Genomic DNA, 21,235 nt, shown 5'->3' on the forward strand with positions numbered 1-21,235 from the left:
ATTTCTGGTTTGTGCTCCCATGCTCCAGTTTGTATTTGAAATTTTTACACTAGATATAGCCCTGGTGAGAAATGTTGGATTTTTATACGATAGACACATATTTATAAATTAAAGGAGCAGTTCCTTTATGTATCTCTTCCTCCAAGATATGGAAGTAGCTTACACTTGCTCCAAAATACAGAAAGCTGTGATCTGTACTAAGAAGTCATAAAGGAGAGAGGAAGGAAAGGGGGGATACCAATCAGGTTAAAAACTGTAATATGGTGTTGTTATTAGCAAGTGCTTATTATCACAGAAACAGCTATTATCCAGTATAATCAAAGTAGAATTTAATCTATAATTCTAATACATTTTTCCAAGTCTGTGCTGATAAATTCGTAACTTCATAAAATAATTATTTTTGGATTAATAATATAACATTTTTCTTATGTTTCGGTAGCATATTTTATGCCTTAATAATGGCAGAGGACAGAAACCTAGTTTGTTTTGAGGTGGGTTTTTCTTATTATTTTGTTTCAAAGTTATGAGTTTTAAGTGAGACATTTTCCTCAAGAAAATTGTCAAGGTTTCTTTTTCTTCTCACTCTGAAAGGACAGAAACTAACAATTTCAAACACACTGAGATATCTAAATATGAAAGTTCAGGTGTCCAGGGATGATGACAAGATCGTGAGGCAAAGCTCCCATTGTACTTGGCACCTTTTAAAAATATGGCACTGTACTGAGATATAATGGATTTAAATACCTAATTTTAACGACCTTTATTTTGTATTTTTGGAAAGAGTTCAGATCTCTTCTGTTGATTCAAAAATTTGTCTGATGATTGGATCTACACGAATATCTATCAGGAAAACAGACAAGCAGATATGAGAGGGAGTTCAAACCTTTCAAGTCTGGGATTGAGTAAAAACCACTGAATCCTACTTCATCCATTAGGTCATTAATAGAACTGTCCTTCAAGTCTTTCACTGAAACTCAACACTCCTTACCTTGGGAATACAAATCTACTGACGAGAGACAGTGTTCAGAAAGGTATTTGAAGTTGGCAAGCTGTGACATGTTACCACTCACCTTTTCCCACAAGGAGAGCGCATCACCATGTGGAATATAAGATGTGGATGGTTTTCTTCTCTTTCTTGATTATTAGTGGATTGCAAGAAGTGGATGACAATGTATTTATTGCAAGCTGTCTGAAAGACCCTTTATAGGGATTTTTTTCCCAGCTCAGCAGGTGAGTGCTTATTTACCTCAGGAGACAACCTGTAGTCATATCATAGATGTTCTAAAGCCATGAAGCTATGTAGTGAAGCATATGTTCAGGTTAAAAAGGCATCTGTAACTTCAGCAAAGTGCTTCAGAATAGAAAAGGCCATGCTGTGCATATATGGTTTTCTGAACTGGTTCTCCTTCTGTCATAAGTTCAGGGATCTTCAGCTGAAGATAGGGGAAACTAAGAAGCAGTGAGTTATTGCACCAGGAAGGTGCAATTGGTGCAATGGAAAGGCACAAACACTCCATCCTCAATAGATGGGAAATACAGGATTGATTTACACGGCATGATTAATCATGTTCCTGGGAATTGTCCTGGATAGGAACGTTTTCTAGATTTGTCCTTCAAACAGCTGTTCAACTTACCTGCCCACATTCTTCTGCTTTACGAGACAGCTTCCCAAAGCTTTCCTAGGAGGGCAAACCAAAATTCATTTAATACTATGGAGGGCCCTTCCAAACTCCACAGGAAACTCACTCAGTACCTCCTTTAATGGGCTGGGCACTGGGACTTGCACCCCTTTGTTTCTCTTTCAACCTTCCAGTTCACTTTTTTCCAGAAAGACACTTTATGGAGAAGTGTTTCTCAAACCGGGAAGAAGAGGTCTATCCAGGTACACAAAGGGGGAGTAATGGGAGTACTCTTTGGCATCGTGTGTATTCATGACTGGGGTACTGTTGTGACACTGGGTTATTGCCCATCAACAGCATTTATTACTGCTACAGAAGCAGCACTGCTGACGTATGGCTTGTGGCTTGTTGTCATTTTGTTTGACAACAAATTGAGAACACAAATACCTGCGTTTTTGAGGGAGCTGATTGAACTGCTGCAAATGTATTCAAACACAAAGAGACAAAACAAATAAGTTAATATGATTTTGTTTCCAATAGTGAATCTTTCTTGCTATCCGCTTTCTTGTCACACTACTGTCAGGTCTAATAACATAGGTGTCATCTTCTAATCAGAATTATCTTCAGTCTGTCTTGCTGATTTTTTCGGTAGTGTAATCTTCAATCATAGCTTGTCCAAGATACAATGGAGCACCAGCCTGCTTTTTTGGTTATGACAGATGTATTCCCGCACCATTCCTGTTCATTCAGAGTATTGTAAGGATTTGTGTAGATTTTTACCTAAAACAACATACTGGTTGCTCTCCTTTATTCCTCTTCACATAAACTCATGCTGCTGATTTTCACTTTCAGGTTTCTATGCAGCCCATCCCCACTCTGCCTACAATGGCTCCTTCCTAATAAAGTGTCAACACCCTTCTCTGATCACTGACTCTTAGAAGCCGGCAAAACTCCTTTCTTACATTTTAATTCAAGTACAGAAGTATTTTTCCTATGCTGCCCTTATGCCTAGGAGTTCCCTGGAGACACCTGCCCATATGCCCATTGGGCTTCAGACTCAAAACTCTCCTTTACTGTGATGCCTACAAATACACACGATACCGATCTGCTTTTCTTCTGCCTACAGCTTGGTAGGATTCTGCTCCACCACAGCAACTCCCAGATCTTATTATAATATCAACAGAAACAACAATAAGGACCAAATCAGCAAAAGATATTTTATAGGAATAGACTTCTATACTTTCTGACAGGTCCACATGCAAAACCAGCTTCATCTAAATAATGACAGATTAGGAAAGAAAAAATAAGGGACTTTAAAACCCTCATGTAGGTGCCGTTTAAACTTCTCACCTGTGAACTTGTTAAATTCCTACCAACAAAAGGTATAAAGGATGAGCAGGTTTTGTAGTTTTTTCAGCATTAGTAAGAACCCCCCCACAGTTTATGCACAATAACTCTTCTCCTTCACTGAATGGTGGAGATGACTGTAAACCGACCTTCAAAGGTATTTTACCAGTGTCTTTTCCTATAGCAGCATGGTATCAAGCTGTTTAATACCACCTTCCTTCTTAAAGATTGACCACATGTTTATTACTTCTGACCTGATCTTCCAGCAATGTATCTCACTCTTACAACCTATAACTGACATTTCAAAAAGACTTTTAAAGCATGGGAGTTTCAAAATAATATTGTCTAACTAATACATCCAAATCCCCATGGTCACCTAAAGAATTTAGCATGCATTTATAAATCCTGACTGTAAAGTAAGACTAATAAATAATTGCATTGCAGTATATTTGACGAAATGACTGTTCTTTACCAATGAAAGGTGACGTGACCAGCTAAAATGAGAATTAAGCAGCTAGTGGAAGAACATTTCATTGAGGAATGTGAGGAAGTGTAATATGCCATGCATATCCTAAATTAAGTCTCGTGGCATTGCAGAGCTATGACTGCAAAGTCATCGTGTGTATATGGGTGGCAGTCAGCAAATAGCTGTGATGGAAGTTCAGAGTCTTTTTAATCTTGTAATGTGTTCACTGGTATTTTATTTACAGAGGCAATTACTTCTGGCTATATATAGTTAGTTACTGTAATAGTTATTTTACAGAAATAGCAACAAAGTTTTATGTGTCAACATTCTCCATTCACTGGAATTTTTGGAACTTCTTGTCAGAGAACAAATGACCTGCAATGCTGCAGGATAACTAGAATAAATACAAGCAACCGAAGTGGCCGGCCTGCTATTACTATTAAAGCCAAGGTTGCTGGATCACTGTTTCTTGAACCTAACAACATTGCTTTAAATTTAGCAAAGATGAGGCATTGCGTATGTTTATGTGACTCTAAAATGTTGGCCTGGTTACAGAAAGCTGTGCACACTTTGAACTGAACAGACACTGTGACTGAGTCCACAAGGCTGATAGCAGTTACTTAAAAGAATGGTCACTAGGACTGCTAACAGAGCCATTTTCAAAGTATTTTTAACAAAACTGCAGGCTGCCATGCTAGTAAAAATACTGACACACATTACAACCACAACCAGAAAGCAAGCCTTGACTTCACCAGGGGATGGCCACAGCACCATCTATCAGGATCTTCCAGCAGTAGCTGTTGGCAGCAGTCATTGGCTCCAGAAGGGGTTGATCTAAAGGGAAAACACATCCCTGCAGCCAAGAGCTTCGTCTTTCTTGGATCTTATCTGGGATCAGGCTAGGAATTTCAGGCAGGTGATAATGGCCTTACATGACTTATTTTCACCTTTACAGTTGTGTGGATTTGGCCACACACATAAAAACCCTCTTTTGAATTTTATCCAAAATGGTGTGTGAGGATAAATAATGACTATGATATGATCAGGTATTAGCACATAAAGGGGCTGCATAAGAATCTTATATTTTAGAGGAAGATTCCTGCAGAAAAATTTTGACCAGTTCCAGTCATTGCATGGACAGCAACAATATCTGATGTTTGCCATGTTCCCTGCCTGTTACTGGCATGACAGTTTATACAGGTATATTTTAACAGTTCTAACCAAGCAATCTGGATAATTTGAAAAAAGAAAGTTTGTATGTAGCTAAAATGTAGTCATAGTACTAGATATCCTGATACAAATTAGCATTTAGATAACTTCTTTATTTCTCAGTCATCATTTTAGGAAATGTTATTAGTAGTCCATTTTAACAATGAAGAACTGAGGCACAGAAAGAGTCACTCATTGAAGGTCACACAGGACATCTGTAGCAGAGAAGAAAATTGAGCCTGAGATTCAGGTTAATGCTCCCTAGACCAAAGCTCTTCTCATAACTTGCTGAAAGCATCTGATCAATTTGTAAGCACTCAAGCTGCTGTTAGAACAGAACAAAGTAATGGACACATTCTGAGGCCCCTCCACTTGCCAACACCATCTCCTGTTCTCAGAAGTGATGGATTCGGTCCCTCTGTAACAAGACATGTGGCCTCGTGTCTGTGAAGGTCCTGACCTGGTTGCTTCTGCAGAGCCAGCAGAGGAAACCGGAGACTTACTTGTCTTTGAGGCATCTTAATCCCACATGCAGAGAACTGACAAGCAAGTGTGTATACATATATACATATATATATATATGTATATATATGTATGTGTATATATATGTATGTATATATGCAGTAAAATAAAGAGGATAAATACTTTTTTATTGATAATAGTACAGGTTTTGCTAGTTCAATGGACTAACTGTGTGGAGTTCTTCAGCTCTGATTCTCCTCTGTTTGCTTCTGATTCTGAAGAGACCTTCTCTTTTAAAATAGATGCATGCAGTAACCCAGGAGCAATGGTCTACACCTCATCTAAACATCCTTTGGTATCCCTTACCTTTCTTCCAAGACTTAGTTCTTTTTCCATTCCCCTATGTATATAGATTAGGCATATTAGCACGTAACGGAGCTTCAGGAGTAATTCTGCAAAACAGTTGCTAGATTAAGTGAGAGACGAGCCACACTATCTTCCTCTCTGCAGCCGTACAGGTAACGGACCATGTATGGAATATCAATGGATTTTGAAGATACACATCAAAGAATATGGTTCTCTGCCTTTGCACAAGACATGTAATTTGTCTGTGCTTTTGGCCTTCACAACAGGGAAACAACAAGGCTGCAGGGACAAATACCAGTGCTTTCTTGGAGCAATTTAGAAGATCTTTGAACACATTCTGACAATAGGTGTTTCATCCTATATGTGCGTAGGGACTCTACATTATATGGACCATGCTCCCTGTGTCATCCACACCCAAAGAAGAGCTACCGTAAACACATACTGAGCAATTACACAGCAATGGCCGGTAGACTCAGTAGCTGGCTCAACTAGGAAAGTTGGTTGCAGTGTCTTCTTCAAAGTGAAACTTTGGATCTGAGCATAGAGGACCCTCATTTTTATGAGGTATCATGATAAATACTGTGAAGACTGTGGGGCACTCAAAGTCTGTGACGGTGGAGGTCACGTTAGTACCCTGGACAGGCAGGGCTTAAGCTAAAGTAGGGTCTAACTATTTGACCAAAGCAATAAGCTTGCAGTAGTGGCAAAAGTAACAGCGACATGGAACTTCCATTTACAAGTACTCACTACCAAACAAAATAAAAATAATAGTGTTTTGTCCAGCTGACAAGTAGAAAACATGAATACAGTGCAGACTATTTCCTGACAGATCTCTGCTTCTGCTGATTGACGTTTCTATCAGCCTAAATAAAATGGTTACTTAATAGAGATTACCCACACCACTGCTGGACACACAGCAGTGTTTAGGAGTCAGAGGCACAGAGGACGGTGCCATCACTCTGTATTTTTGTACAAACACAGGCAGTGAGATGGTCTCTTTCTCAGAGACCTTTCTATATAAATACAAGGCAGGAAGAAACAGAAGAAAACAGAACCAGATGGGTATTATAAAAGCACTTTAGGAATATATTGGCAAGATGGATAGTAGACTTAACACTGGCCATGTTCTTCTAGGCCTTGTAGACAGAAATAAATTGAGGTTTTAAAGCAGGGCACTTTTATTTTTTTTTTTTTTGCAGATGCTCTTTTGTCTGCTTTGTTTGCAAAAGGCCTTTGCTAATTAATTGGAAAATTACTGCTTTTTCTTTTGCAGGGCCACGCAGACAGGTGTGAACAGATACAAGCAAACTCTGCTCATGCTCTGAGCTGCCCAGACATAAGCTAGCCTCCATCTGGAAGATGTAGAGTCATGTTAATGTGGCACCATGCCCAAATTAACATATTCTGCCTCTCAGTAGTGCTCACTAGCTTAGGTTCATGCAGTTATCTTACTTCTGGACTGGGGCCTTCCAGTGTCTGACAAGCAAAGGGCACCAGCAGAATTTTCCTGTCTTTCTGGCCTCCTCTATGTACATATATCTTTATGTCGTTACATGTTGTCACCTTTTGCTGAGAAATGGACTGTTAAAAATCTCCCAGTTGTACTCCCATGAAAACTCTTGTCAGTCTGCCAAGCTGATAGCAAAACACATGAGCATCTCATGATTCAGCTCACACCATCACCAAAACAGCAGTAATGGCTGCAGAAGAAGCTAACTCCCAAGCTGCCAAACTGCTGATGTAGGAAACAGAGGAGTACGGATTACATTCTTTATGAAGCCTGAGTACAGACCATATGACCCTCAGCATGTTCCCGCAACATGGCCAAGAACCAGGTTGCACTCTCATACCGTAAGTAATGCCACATCTGCCTCCAATGGCAAATTTTTGGGAACACTGCGAGGAACTGGATTTCCTCCAGCTCTCAAGGAGGAGAGAGGAAGACCCAGCAGATTGCCCCAATGGCTCACCTCACTTCCTGACATTTCAGGTGGCATCAGTTTTCTGGCTCCCAGAAAAAGAGAAAGAAATGCAGCTATGCTGAGTTTCTTCCCACTGACCACTGTTAGGACCCATAACCTTACACTAAAATGAAAAAATTGACTGCTGTTATATTGAACTATGGCTACCATAGAAAAGATATGGTTTTCAATCCCCACTGATAATATAGGATATGGGACAGCTGCAACCAGTTTGGCTTTCACCTTTCTATCAGACTTAGGAAATTGCACTCAGCCATAGGAGTATGCTGCTGAGAATGCAACATGGAGGGACTCAGTGCAGGGGAAAGGGACAATTCAGGTTGCTTGTCAGATTTTCATTCTGCCTCCTTGTGGTTATTTCACTGTGCTAGTCTCACAATTATCCATGGGATGCTTCCATTCATCAGTAAATATTTGTACAAAGGGCAGTACAAAAATTACACAACGACGTCTAAGCATGGCTTTCTGCTTGGCTTTGCAGCCTAAATAATACTTTTAAACACAGCTTTAAAAAAACATATTGGGCATATGTATTTGTGTGATAACACTTGTACTAATACACAGATGAGAGATTTTACCACAGTTATAGCTGGCGTATCTTTTGCAAGCAAGTATATGCTCATTTGTCCGGGCTGCAGAGTGCTAGGAAGCTGTAACAGCATAAAGCTGGAGCTCATGTGCTCTCCATTAGCAGGGCCCATTAGTTCAGGTTAATGCTGCACTAGCTATGGCTACACAGCTTTTTTTGCCAGCACAGAGCATAGGTGGACCTTTTGCTTGTAAAAGAGCACATGCACATACCTTGTGCTGAGGAATTTTTAAGCCCAAGCTTGGGAAAGCATTCTATTCAGGGCAATACTGGAATAAGTCTGAGACTTAAGTCCTTCTGAAACCAGAGGGGTAATCTGTGTTTAAACTTAGTCCTATGCTTTAATCTCCTTTTTTACTATTTCGCTATCCTGGAGAGAGATAAATGTAAGCATGTGCTTTCCTGAGCTGAGCTCTGAAAACATTAATGTGCAGCAGTTCAGAAAATGATTTATTAGTGTCAAATCTAGCCCTTCTGAAAAAACAGTGGCACAAAGAACTAGAATTCCATTTGGGAAATGAAAAGCTATTTCATTTTGTAACTACATTGCATTGTACTAGAAAGTAAATCCTACACATGTAAGAGAGGAAAAAAGCCTTGTATGATTAGACTAACTTTATTGAAAAATATCCAAATTAGGTAGTTTCACATTTTATATATCTAATTGAATTTACAACTGGTTAGTTCTTTTGAACTGAACTCTGAAATAATTGGGTAAATGCCTTTTTAAAAGTTTAGAGACATGTCAGTCTTAATCTTTTGCAGCAGGGGTCTCTATAAACAAATCTAAAATAACCCTGCTAGCATAGAATGCATATATATCAGAACAGACAGTAAAATTACTGACTATAGATAAGGAATGGTATCACTGTAGGTGAGCATGAAAAAAATCTCCAAACAATTTTATATAGTTAATTTCCTTAAAATGAGTTGTACAGGCTTAGCCCATCCTTAGAAGAACAGTGACCTAATTTCAAACTATTAATAGAAGAGAAATAAAGTTGACTCCATGATATGTACTTAGACGTAGGAATTTTAATGCAGTGCATCAAAGGAATCAGATGACACAGGCAGTATTTTTATATTCTGCACAAAGTTTCACTGTATTACAAAATATAATCAGACCAAGTATTTAAATATGATTTTAAAGCTATTTATAGTCACAACCTTTTGTCCTTAGTTATATAGTGCACTGAGTTCCTATATTTAAAGTTTGTTTTCACATTGGCATAAGAGCAGCATCTGGTCCAAAATACAAAAAAATCAGAACCTTACCTATTATAAATGACAGGGGTTTAGCTGAAAAACTGTCTGACGTTCTAACACGATTTCATATGTATGACATTAGCTGGTTAAATTGCAACAGCTCAGCCTTAGCAATGGATATTTCCCTAGTATTAGACTAAACTACCCTTTGCTTAGCTCTTACTAGGACAAAATTCCAAGTGAACCAGCTCCGAGCCTGCAAACACTTACACACTCGATTACCTTTAAAGACGTGAACAGTCTATTGAGGTCTGTGAGTCAGATCCTCAACTTGTGTAAATCACAGGCCTATTTAAATCAACAGAGCTATGACAGTTTATATCAGCTGAAGATTTGGCACCAGAGATACAACCCCATGCATAAAGACAAGTATGTGCATAAGTCTCTCTCTGGGCCCCTGAAAGCTACAGAGGTCAGGTAAACTTCACGGGAAGAGAGAGACTGCATTGAACATTACTGTGTTTGAAGTAATTCCAGACCGTTAAACATGCATTTATTATACAGTCAAGATGAAAAATTATGAATTATTTAAGTTTATTACACCTTAGTTACATTTAAGACGTTGCCGTTCCAAGGCTGGAGGAGCTGGCTGGTAGTTATGACCACAAGTTACAAATATTTATGATACAAAGCAGAAGACCTTTTAGGGTAATGGAAGCTCGAAAGGCAGCTTTAGCATTACAGCCCACTTGTTTCACTCTTCTAGTGATGGCCCCAGAAACCAGCAGCCATTACACTTCATGCATGAGATGGGCTTCACAGCATCCTTCTGAATGTTAACTTGGTGGATAGAGATGAAAAAGGAACACGTGGAGATTGCAGGGAGATGTAACTTTACGTTAAGCCTTAAGATGGGCAGCTGACACTTGGACATCATTTCCAGCACTGGAGCACAAATATTTATAGCTATAAGGACAAACAATGCAAGTTCTAGTCTGTGTGGGTAGGGGAATACAAACATCCTATGTGTATGTAGATGTACATACTCTGACCTACCCAGTGGGCTTAAAGGACACGTTTTTATTTCTGTGTCTTCTGTGGCCAGCCTTGGCCCGGTACCTCAGCTTTACACAAATGTGATTTCCATTTCCCAGCCCCCCTGTGAAAAATAACGAGCCCCACATTACAGTGTGTGTGTGGGGGGTGGGGTGGGGGGGTGGCTAGAAAAAAAGCACTGGAAATGTTTCCAACACCTTTCAAACGCCCACCAACCCAGAACTGAACCTAGACACTGCAGCCCCACTCTTTGTCCCCGGTTTAAGTGACGGCGGCTGACGGCTCGCAGGGCGGCAGGCGCGGGCCCCTCACCCCCTCACGGCGAGGGGGGGCACCAACACGAGGGGCAGAAGGGAGCCGACCGTCACCACGGGCTGCGTGCGGCCCTCCCCGGGGAGCCCTGCAGCCCAGGCCCGCCTGAGCAGGCGGGGGGATCCGGCCTGGCCCGGCCCCGTGGCCCAGGTCTGCTCTGGCGGGGGGAGAGACTCCCACAGCCGCACGGGCTCTGGGCTCCCGCCCTGCCCGCCGCCGGCACCGGCCCTGCCACCGCGGCCCTCCGCGCCCGGGCCCGCGCCACACTCACGCCGCGGCCGCCGCTCCAGCGCCACCTGGCGGCGCCGCCCGGCCGTATCCCGCCGGCAGCGGGAGGGCAGCGGGGCTGCACGGTAAGCACGGCCAGCCCAGGAACCCCCCGACCCCGCCGCCCGGCAGCCCCTCCGCTTCTGGCGGGCGCCGCGGGGCGGTGGGGACGGGGCGGGTCCGGCCGGGTCCGTGGGAGCGGGCGCGGCCGCCCCCGCCCCCTGTCGGTGCCCGCTTCCTGCGGCGCGGCGGGGCTGCCGCTTCCTGCTCCTCCCCGCGGCGCGTCGGGAGGGCGACTCCGCCATGGTTGCCCTGGCGGCCCTTTCAAACGCGGCAGCCGGCAGCAGGGGGTAACGTCTGGGGGAGCCTCCCGCCCCTCGCCGGGCCCGGGCCGAGGGTGAGGCAGGGTGAGCAGCGACCTGCGGGGCTGCGCTCGCCCCGGCGTCCTCTGTGCCGGGCCGCGCCGCGCCGGCAGCGAGGGGGTCTCCTGTTGTCTCGGTTGCTCGGGTAGAAACGACCCATCTTGTTCCCGGGCCACCGTGTCTGCGCCCTGCCCGCCCCCGGCCCGGGGGCGAAGGGTTGCTCGGGTCTCCCCTGGCACGGTGCCCGGGGCCCCGCTGTGCGGGAGCGGCGGGGGCGGGTCAGCGGGACCGGGGACGCGGGCGGCAGCGCCGTGGGGACCGGGGGGGCCCCCGGGGCTGGCGCTGGGGCGGGGGGTGCGGGGCTGCCGGCCTCCGCCGGGATGCTCCCTGCCCGCCGCCTGCCGTGGGGGCAGCGGGGCGCGGTGAGGTGACCTGCCCCGTGGCTCTGCCTGGAAACTGACGCCCTTCCAGGCGAGGAGGGTGAAATTTACCTGTTGGTCCTTCCTCCCGAGCGCTGCCAGCGGGTCTGAGGAGAGCAGGGTGTCGCCTGCGGGAGAATAGTAAAGCGTATCTTAAGCTCAGTCACGTTGCTGGGCCAAAAAGCAACGATTTGGAGGGTAGTGAGTCACCGAAACACAAGCAGCACTTTACTCTCAACCCCCCTTGTGACTGCAAGATTCCAAAACGTGTGTTAAAGGTGTGATAACCCCCATGTCGCCATGTGGAACAGATGTGCACCTTCCGCATCCTTCAGGGGCGAATATATCCCATTGAATTAAGCTGCACGGGAGTGTTAACTGTATGACTAGGTTGGTGGGTTGGAGTAGCTGCACATGGTGCAGCAGCCTGTTACTGAATGTGAAGCAGTATCCCTCTGACTTCAGATAAAGTTGTCTATTTTCATAGGTGGTTTGAGGTAAATGGATTAAAAAAAATGCATGGGAAGTGTTTGTCCCATCCCCCTTCCTGCACAAACCTCATTCTGGTTCATATGCAACAGGCTGCTGCATAATGCAGGCTGTTCCTTTTCCCCAGTGGGACCACTATAAGTTACAGGAACAGGCTTGGAGGAGAGTGTGCTTTGTAAGGGTACAGGCTTTGTGGTTTGCAGTTTTGGTGGTACTTCTGTAAGTAGTAGCAGTAAGTGGTACTCCTACCAGACTTACACCTTTTCAATTAACACTGGGGGCTGTTTTGCTGTATGTGTGTACCCTGTGTGTCTCTCCCTTTCTTTCTGGCTGTAATTTTCCAGTTAGCACTGGAGTCTTCTGCTGTGTTTGCAACTCCTTTGTCCAGGCAGGCCTGACTGGCTTTGTGTGGGAAAAGTCCTTGGGAATCTACTGCACCAGCTGCTCTGAGTTCTACAAGGTTTTAACCTCGAGAGGATTACAGTAAGTTGGATTTAGATTTTGAAGTACAGCTTGGTTGTTATAGGTGATAAAAAGCTTCTGGACTGATAGAACAATTTCCATACAAGTCTCCACCGTTGATCTGTCTGGCATTTTGTTTCACCTTTGCTGTTGACAATACGCTCACACTTTGATTTCTTCTTAGGATGTTACTCTGGCATACGATGGAGGTGTCTTAAAATGACAAGCAAAATCAACTGTTTAGAGCTTATGTGTAAATACTGAAGTGGGCCATTCTGCTGCTACTGATAATGGTCTGAAATTTACTTGTCATGTGGGATTCGTAGTGCTTTCTATGTCATGCCCCAGATGCTTGATGGTGTTACAAACTGTCGTTTGGCTAGTACTATTTGATTTAAGAAGAAACTAAAATGCAAAATTCTATTATCCTTGCTATTTTATTCATGCTAGTGAAGCAAAGGCTGCAGAGCAAAGTTTGAATATCTTCCTGGATAGACAATTTCCTTCTTGGAAGGAACACATTACTTCAATTGCAAAAGAGCTTTAGAAGTTTCTGTGTCCTTTTCTGCTGGGAAGGGATTTTTTGCAGTTACTGAAATTAAATTAATTTCCAAGTATATGTGTGGTAGTGGTGTGTTTCATTGGTTCTGTGTTGTGGTGTTTTGATGTTTGGGTTTTTTTCAAATCCTGTACCTTCAGGTAAAAGAAATCTATTTGATTGAGTTGTAAGGTGCAGTAGACTTTGTTGATACTCAGTTTTGTATTTCTGTAGTCATGAGGGATTTATGTGACCTAGTGTAGTAAGGTTATGAGTTTTAAATTTGCCATAATGATATTCCTTTGATTATACTGTGGAAGTATGATCTTTTCTGTAACTTTCAAATGTTCAATGCAATTTTTTTCTTAAGTGCCCTGTAGAAGATGTCAAAGTCTATTAAGATTACTGGAGCAATTTCTGACTTAGAAAATTGTTGCTCAAATCATGGAGCTACAAAACATAGTCTTGCGCTAGTGCAGGGATTTTTTGATGTTTTGGGAGAAAGGGGAGGGAATAGTGTTTTTTCATCTAGTTACTTTTATTTCTGCAAACAGTTGCTTATGCCACCTGGATTCACATACAAAATTTACCTTTAATGGGTGGTACCTTTGCACGAATAGGGAGGTTGAAGATGGTTTCATTCTCTAAATGAGACTTGGATTGCTCCTTAACGTAATAAGGCCTTTAAAGCCTCAACCTACTTCTGTTCTACATGCAGCCTAGAACTCCTACTTGGGGAGAGAGACCAGAGGAATGTCTGGTTTATGCATACCCATATCGGGATTCTGTACAGTGAAGTATAACAAGAGCTACCCTGTCACTCTTCTTTGTTCTTGGTGTGGCCCAACACCAAACTACAGTAGCCTTATTTTAATGAGTTGCTGAGAGGCAGGGAGAAGACAGCCATCAGGATAGGTCTAGCGTGTTGCGGAGCTCTGCATTGAATGCAGAGAATAGAAGTGGTGGGAACAAAAGAACTGGCAACAAAACTGATGCCAAACTGTTTGAAGAGTAGACCTGGGAGATACATTTTTATGCAATAGCAGTAATTTAAATGGTTTCAGCTCTTCTTCACTGGACTGTATAATAGCTCTGCAAAGTCCTCCTTCATTTTTAAGTGAGAAGTACTTTTGAAGAATACGCTATAACTGTTTTGGGTTTTGTGGAGAAGCAAATTTAGTGATTATTGAGTGTGTGAAGCAAAGAGAATTTGGGTGTTCCAAGCAATGATGTTTCATGCTGCCTGCTGTCATTTGGGAGATGGACAAGCAGAAGAGTTTTGATTCCCTTGAATAGAAGATCAAGGGTCTAGTGTGAAGATTCAGTATTCAGGTTTCAGCCTTTCACACAGGAGCAAAAGATCGTATGTGGACAGATCTGAAATGAAACAGGAGTTGGGAGCTTAAGTATGTGGGCAAGGCCAAAGTTTCCAGGGCCTAGCTAGTGTTGCCTGGCATGGAAGTAAAATACTGTTGGTGAGACGATTGTTAAGAATTCTTTTTCTCAAAGAACAACATTTTTAAAAATTAAGGCAAAATTTCCGACAATGTACATAAAATAAGGAAAAAATGTGTTAGCATATGTTACATGGAAGTTTGCTAGCCTTGGATTTGAGGAGAGCTGATAGAACAGAGCTTGCAGGAGTTCAGTATGCCAGTCGATAGTCCAGTGAAATCCTGCACAGGGTGCCTGGGTAACTTGTGCACGTCACTGGATACTGCACGTTTACTTCCTTCAGGTGCTAAGTACAGGAGATGCTGAGCAGTGTGAATGCCTGCAATAACATACAGCAATAGTGAATACAGATGCAGGAAAGGAGAAATGTTTGCTCTGACCTGACTCCGGTATAAACTGGTTACTCTTAATTTTTCACCTTTGTAGTTGGCTTTTTCTACAGCCTGTTTCTTGGGTCTTCCTGCCTGCCTTTGGGGACTATCTCTAAGATTTTTTTATTTTTTTTTTATTTTTTTTTAAAAAAAACCTGTAATAGTTATTCATCATCATCAGTGGCATTTAGACTTGTTGCTTTTTCCTCCTCTTCCCTGCCTCCCCCTCTGCAGTGAATCACAGAACTGTTTTTCTTAGTCATTAACTGTAGGTGTTAGCACACCCTAGCGCAGGCAGCTTAGGAGGAAAATTTCACAGACAGCTGTCTAGTAATTTGGATTCAAATCAGAAGTACTTTTGTGAATTCAAATAAAAAAATGATTCCTTGTAAACAAAAAGAATATACATGGCAAGTGTAAGGTTCTTGTTCTACAAATATGAAATACGGTTTGTTGTATGCATTATTAGAAGGGGAGGTGGTTATAACTTCGCCCCACCTTACAGTCAAATATCATGACTTTTTTTTTTTTTTTTTTTCCCCTTTGCGATACCCCATGTTTGATGTCAGTCTCACAGATGCTTTTTGGTATTGGGCTTTCATTTTGAGCTGTAGAACTCCATTTTGGCTTCTGACCATGGCTTGTCTGTTCATGCAGTGTTATTCTCAGATAAGTTTTATGCTTTAAATTCACATCTCATCTTAGTTCAAATTAAATTTAAGTGCAGGTACAAAAGCCTTTAGGAACTAAGTTACCACTCTTCTCAAGAAAATTTAGGTTAATAAAATAATTAAAGCTGGAGTTTATATATCTGAGGACAGTCCCGACTTACTATGTGCTTGTCAGAACTGACACAATATTGATGAGTGGGACAAAGGACAGATTCTGTGCTGGTCTTAACTACTTTGATCTTTTGGATCAAACACGTTTGATGTTTTTTGAGCTTTCTGAAGGACAACAAACACTCAAAAGATGATCTAATGATTTTTTGAAGTCGAAAATCCGAGCAATCAAAAGAAAAAAACAAACAAACATTGAAGTGTCCCAGAAAGACTTAGTATTATAGCATGTCACTTACTAGTCTATTTGCTGCTTTCTTCTGCTGGTATGGTAGTTCTGCTTCACTCAGTGCACTGTATGAAGAAAACTAGACTCCGATTTAAGGATGTAGGAGCGAAAACCAATCTGTTCATGAAGAATATGGAAAACGCCTGGTGTCATAAACCAAGGAGCTCGTTTCCTGTTCTTATGCTGATATAAAGAGTTAAATCAGCCACCAGTGTTGGATGGCAGGAAGTACAATTAACTTTACTGTTGCTGTAATCTTACTTAATCTAACAATACAAATGTTGAGATATTTTGGGACCCTGACCTTGACTGCTTGAGGTGAGAGGGAAAAGTTAGCAGAAAAAAGACCTTCCAGGTGAGGCTTTCTTTTTACCTGGGCTTTTGAGTAAGCCCCAAAACTATTGTGGTGATATACTGAGTGTTCAGAACTGGCAGGGAAGTTTACAGGGTGGTGTTACATAGAGGCAATACAGACCTCTGGTGAGAGAACATGCATGTTGGCTTTTTCCTTCTTCTTTGCTATGATTCAGTGGGTAACTATGAAGAAGCTGGTTAGTGTTTAAAAAACTGATCATCGGTTTCCAAAATTGCCTGGAATACTGAAAAATACTCAGCTAGCTGAACTAGCTGGAGAAGTGTGGCAGATAATGATATTGTGAGATGAAAACCTTGTTTGAAGACAGAGAACTGTGGGACCCAACCATGTGAAAAGTGTCCCATTGCCTGAAAAAAAGGGATCAGAGATCCATCTGGCTCAGATGTTACCCAGCTCTGGAACTCTTGGTTTTGGAAACGTTAATAATGTTTCTTGTTTCTCCCATTCACAGGTTGAAGCACAATATAAAATGGAAACATTATTTTCTGCCTCTGAGGTAATAGGAAGAAATAAATAATTAATTCAGGACTACGATAATGACTGTTCAGGTGTAAAAAGCGAAGGAAAACAGAGAAGCAGAGTGGCTGGGTGAAGTTGCAGGTGTCTCAGAACTGACAGTAAAAAGTCACCTGGGAAGCTAATAAGGTGAGTAATTTTTTTTTGTTTGTGTGGAGATTTCTGTTTTCCCGTGGTAGATGCGTATTCTAACCAGTCACAGAATGGGATTTCAGCTAGTGGAACAGCACAGAAATGCTGACCTGTTACTGACTGTGATGGTCGCTACAAGGTGGTGTTTGGCAAGCTAGCTAACAGCTAGTGCTATGTAATGTGGGCCTCAACAGTCCTCCTGCTGCGGTGCTGAAAATTGTCGCTGAAATTCTGGTGCTGCTTTACAAGGAAAACTTGCTGAAAGCCATTTATAACAATAGTTATGCTTCTAGTGCCTGAACAGAGGCCAGAATGAAGCTGGATTAAAGAGTATTTCACCCTTGAGTTGAATAGGACTCTGCAAAATGCTTATCCAGTCTGTATGTGCAAACATGGGACTATAAGGCTTGCATTGCAGTAGTAAGCATGGGTCAAAGGTCAAAGTGCAAAAAGTTAGAGAATATAATGTGAAGAATGATGAAATTCTACCAGATAAAGGTAAAATGTGTTTAAGAGTATTATAGTTACAGAAATGCTTTATGGTGTTTTTGGTTTTTTGGGGTTTTTTTAATTTTAATTTTCTGGCAGGTAGAATTTCGAGGGTACCGAAAATTCTCTAAAACTGTCAAATGTGATTATTGAAATTCATGGGCTCAGCTATTACCAAAAAGTCTATACTTGGTTAACTGAAATACGGCTATTGTAGGTGTGAATCTTGGGTCAAGAGAAAGTCTATGCCTTCCCTTTTTACTCTTGATAATTGTTTTATATACTTTCTATATGCTAATGAGCAGCTCTTTCAAAATCATTGTTTTATTACACATACGAACAACAGAGAGTCTTTAAAGGTGAAATTCCAGATCAAAATGGACAATCTTCTTAGAGTCCTGTTTGTATCAAACCATATATGAGCTCACTTTACTACATTTTATTTTTATTTTCTGTGCTTCTTAGATAGATGGAGGAAAGACTGGCATAGTATATAAGTGACACCCAATAATATGGCTGAGAACCAGAACTCCTTTTGCTAGGATAGCTTTACATGCAGGCCAAATAATTACCTCCATTTGAAGAGGAAAATAATTTCAGAGGCTGTAGCGCTGGATGGTCTGTTTGCTCAGTTGAAAAGATCGTTGAATGTGTGCTGCTGTGGCCTAAATTCTCTGGATACTAAGAAATCCAAACTTGCTCTAGAGGAGGATTTTGTGATGGGTGAAGACATTTTGAGGACATACTTGGCAGTAAGTTAAAGGGCTGAATAAGAGAATACAACTTCAACCAAATGTTCTATTTCTCTCTTCTTGCCTCTGTTTCAGATGTCTTCTCTGCCGAGGAGGGTGAAATCTGAAGCCAAAGTCCTTACATCAGAAGACAATGAACTACCTTCATTTCTTGATTCGTAAGGTTTTTTTTGTTTCCTTAGGATTTTTTTAAGGTTTATGATAAGCATGAGAGATTGCGTAAGAGCAGCACTCAGTTTCTGAGAGGTTGATTAAAAAGCTTAAATGCACAAAACTTCAACATAAAACACAAATTACTTGTGCTGTTTCATGATCACAGTGAAGATAGGGTGAAACTGAATTGCCTTGTGTTGAAACAGAATCAGGTGTGTACACATCCCCTTGACCAGGTTCAGGAAGGCTTGGTAAATTGTTCCAGCCATTCACTCTGCAATAGCGTGAAAGACCTGTGTTTGAGACTGCCTACCTTTCTGCTAATTTTTCCTGTTCACTTCCTTTCATGTCAGAAAACACTCAGACTGGCTTGCTTATGTATTTTTTTTTATTATTATTCTCATAATCAATATTGTTCTCTCCTTTGTTTTTCAGGAGCTCTGAATCAGAGGAGGAAGAGGAGGCATGGGAGCCAAAAAGCAAAATTGCCAAGAGACCTAGATTGCCAAAGAAAAATGAGGCAAAACCTAAAAAAGCTGCTGCTCCACGGTCAGCTGTAGCCAGGAAGAAAGTCAAGAAGGTAGCAATAAAAGAGGAAATGGTGAGTACCTGTAAGCAGGAGACTGTGGTTGGCAAGTAACATGAGCAGAGTTTTCCCAATTCCGGTTCACTTGGCTGCCTGAGTCTGATCAGCTCATATGATTCTACTGTTACTGTGAATATTCAGTATGTTTGATAAATGTGGCTTTCTTATATATTTAAGTGTCCCAGATCTAAGTGCCTTCCTTTAAAATTTTGACCAATGATAATGGGACATGGTTTTCCCTGGAGATCTCTTTTAAAATGAAAATAAATACATCTGTTCTTCTTTGTATAATGAAAACTAAACACTAATATCGCTGGTTTCTGTGTTGTACCTTTGATGTCTTCTACCTTTTCACCAGCTGGGAACCACAACAAAAAGAAGGCCTGCACTTATGTTTCCTTGCATGGCTGTTTGACTCAGTAAGGATTGTAGTTTTATTATGATGGATATAAGATGCACTTCTGTCAGGCACACTTCTGTCAAAGATGGTCAGGTCATGACAGAAGCCAGTCCTTCTGGCTTGTGAAGATGATGTTCTCTGGCGAAATTCAGGAAAGATGGTGTGGCTTGTCCAAGATTAAACTAGATCTTGGCAGACCAAATCTCAGTTCCAGTTCCCGTGCTGCACCTAACACCTGATTAGAAGAGTGCTTTCCTGCTCTGCTGTTCCCCGATTTGTTGAGATGAGTGGAGGCAAGGGCTGTAGGTCAGTCTCTTCTGAAGGAGAGCCCAAATAAAGTCTTTCCAGGCTAATTTTATTTGCTCTTTTAAATAGCAGTTCTGCTGCGTATGTTTGTATCTTTTCTTCCATGCAAAATACACTTCACATTACTCAATGTCTGGCTTGGCATTTTGCTGCCAGACAGAGATGTCACTTGGGAAAATGATGTCTGGTATCAAGTCTTCCTAGGTGTTAATTGAAATGTTGAACCAGTTTGTAACAGTCAACGCTTAATACTCTTTCAATGCCTTTTTTGGCAGGATGTATCTTTGCCTGTTGCTCCTGCAGAAGATAATAGAATACAACTTTTAAAACCGAAGGAAGAAGATGTAGGCACTAAACCAGAAACTTTACATCAAAAGCCAGTAGTGCCTAAAAAAACGGAAATAAATTCATTCCAAGGGAAGAATGTAAAGAGTTTAGAAAGTGATGAAAAACCCTCAACAAGTGTTCCTATAGTGGGAAATCAAGTGAAACACGAGAAATCTGAGGATTTGGCATTTGATGAACCACCTTTTAAAAAGATTAAGTCAACTACATGTCCTGAAGGAAGGCCAGTTAAAAATCTAGGAGGCAACAAAGTAAAAGAAGAATTTGAAATGAACTGGGATATTGTACAGGTATGAGACCTTTTCCTTTTCTTGAGGTATCAACAAAACAATTTCCTGCATAATTAGCACTTAGAATCTTAACATACAATTTCAGTCCTCTTGGCATCAGTTGGAGTGTCAAAGGCATTGTCTTGTTAGTAGTCATTTAAACCCTGCTTAAATTGTCATAATGCATGCATAAATATTATTATTGGTTAGTAACTGTTAAAACTTAAAATTTGAACATTATTCTAATATCTGTGATTTTGATAGTCCTTAGTATATAAATCTTGCATGTAACAGTTTACACACTTCTCCTCTACCAGCACGCGTGGTTTTTCCGTGGATAGGCTCAACTGAAACTTCTGCAGGAAGGGATGCTGAAAGATTTGGGATGCCTGTGCACAGTTTCAGAATTTAAGAGATAGTTAGTGTGGATCATTTCATTGTAGAGACTCATTTGAGAGTGTATATCAATTTACAGTTTTATCAAGGAGGAGATTGCTTATTGAATAACAGTGACATCAAGGGAAGTATCATCTTTGTTGTTGTAGGATGTTAACTTTGAAGCTGTTGCAGTGAAGAAGACAGTTTTGGGACAGCTCCTGTTCTGGAGACTGGGTGTGATTGTGGAAGACTAGTATGAGCAGAATGAGAATAGATTGGACACATTCTAGTCATTATCCTTAGTACTGCCTGGTACTTATATTGAAAGGTGTAATATTTTGTTTTTGAGTCTTCAAAAATATTCCTGGAAATGGGGATGGAGAATTTGATCTTTATATATTGCTGCTGTAAAAGCAGTGAATATGATTGTGCAGGAGTTGTTATATTTTTAGGCTTCAGAATAAAACTTTTGAAAGGCTTTTATATCA

General features: G+C 41.5%; 1 protein-coding gene across 4 annotated transcripts in view; it reads left to right on the forward strand.

Annotated features, from left to right (window-relative positions):
• Positions 1-11,153: 11,153 nt before the first annotated feature.
• The window catches only part of SRBD1 (S1 RNA binding domain 1), a 128,440-nt gene continuing 118,358 nt past the window's right edge, over positions 11,154-21,235 (forward strand). For 2 of the 4 annotated variants that reach the window (XM_037405632.1, XM_037405635.1), the window contains exons 1-6: positions 11,154-11,231; positions 12,496-12,634; positions 16,873-17,066; positions 18,386-18,468; positions 18,899-19,064; positions 20,031-20,390. In XM_037405632.1, coding sequence (XP_037261529.1) covers positions 18,386-18,468; positions 18,899-19,064; positions 20,031-20,390 — 609 coding nt within the window. In that variant the 5' untranslated portion in view covers positions 11,154-11,231; positions 12,496-12,634; positions 16,873-17,066. Of the gene's footprint in view, positions 11,289-12,495; positions 12,635-16,872; positions 17,067-18,385; positions 18,469-18,898; positions 19,065-20,030; positions 20,391-21,235 lie in introns of all 4 variants that reach the window. The other 2 variants (XM_037405634.1, XM_037405633.1) reach the window with 2 other exon arrangements.

This window comes from Falco rusticolus, chromosome 12 (genome assembly GCF_015220075.1).
Source record: "Falco rusticolus isolate bFalRus1 chromosome 12, bFalRus1.pri, whole genome shotgun sequence".
Classification (NCBI taxonomy): Eukaryota; Metazoa; Chordata; class Aves; order Falconiformes; family Falconidae; genus Falco; species Falco rusticolus.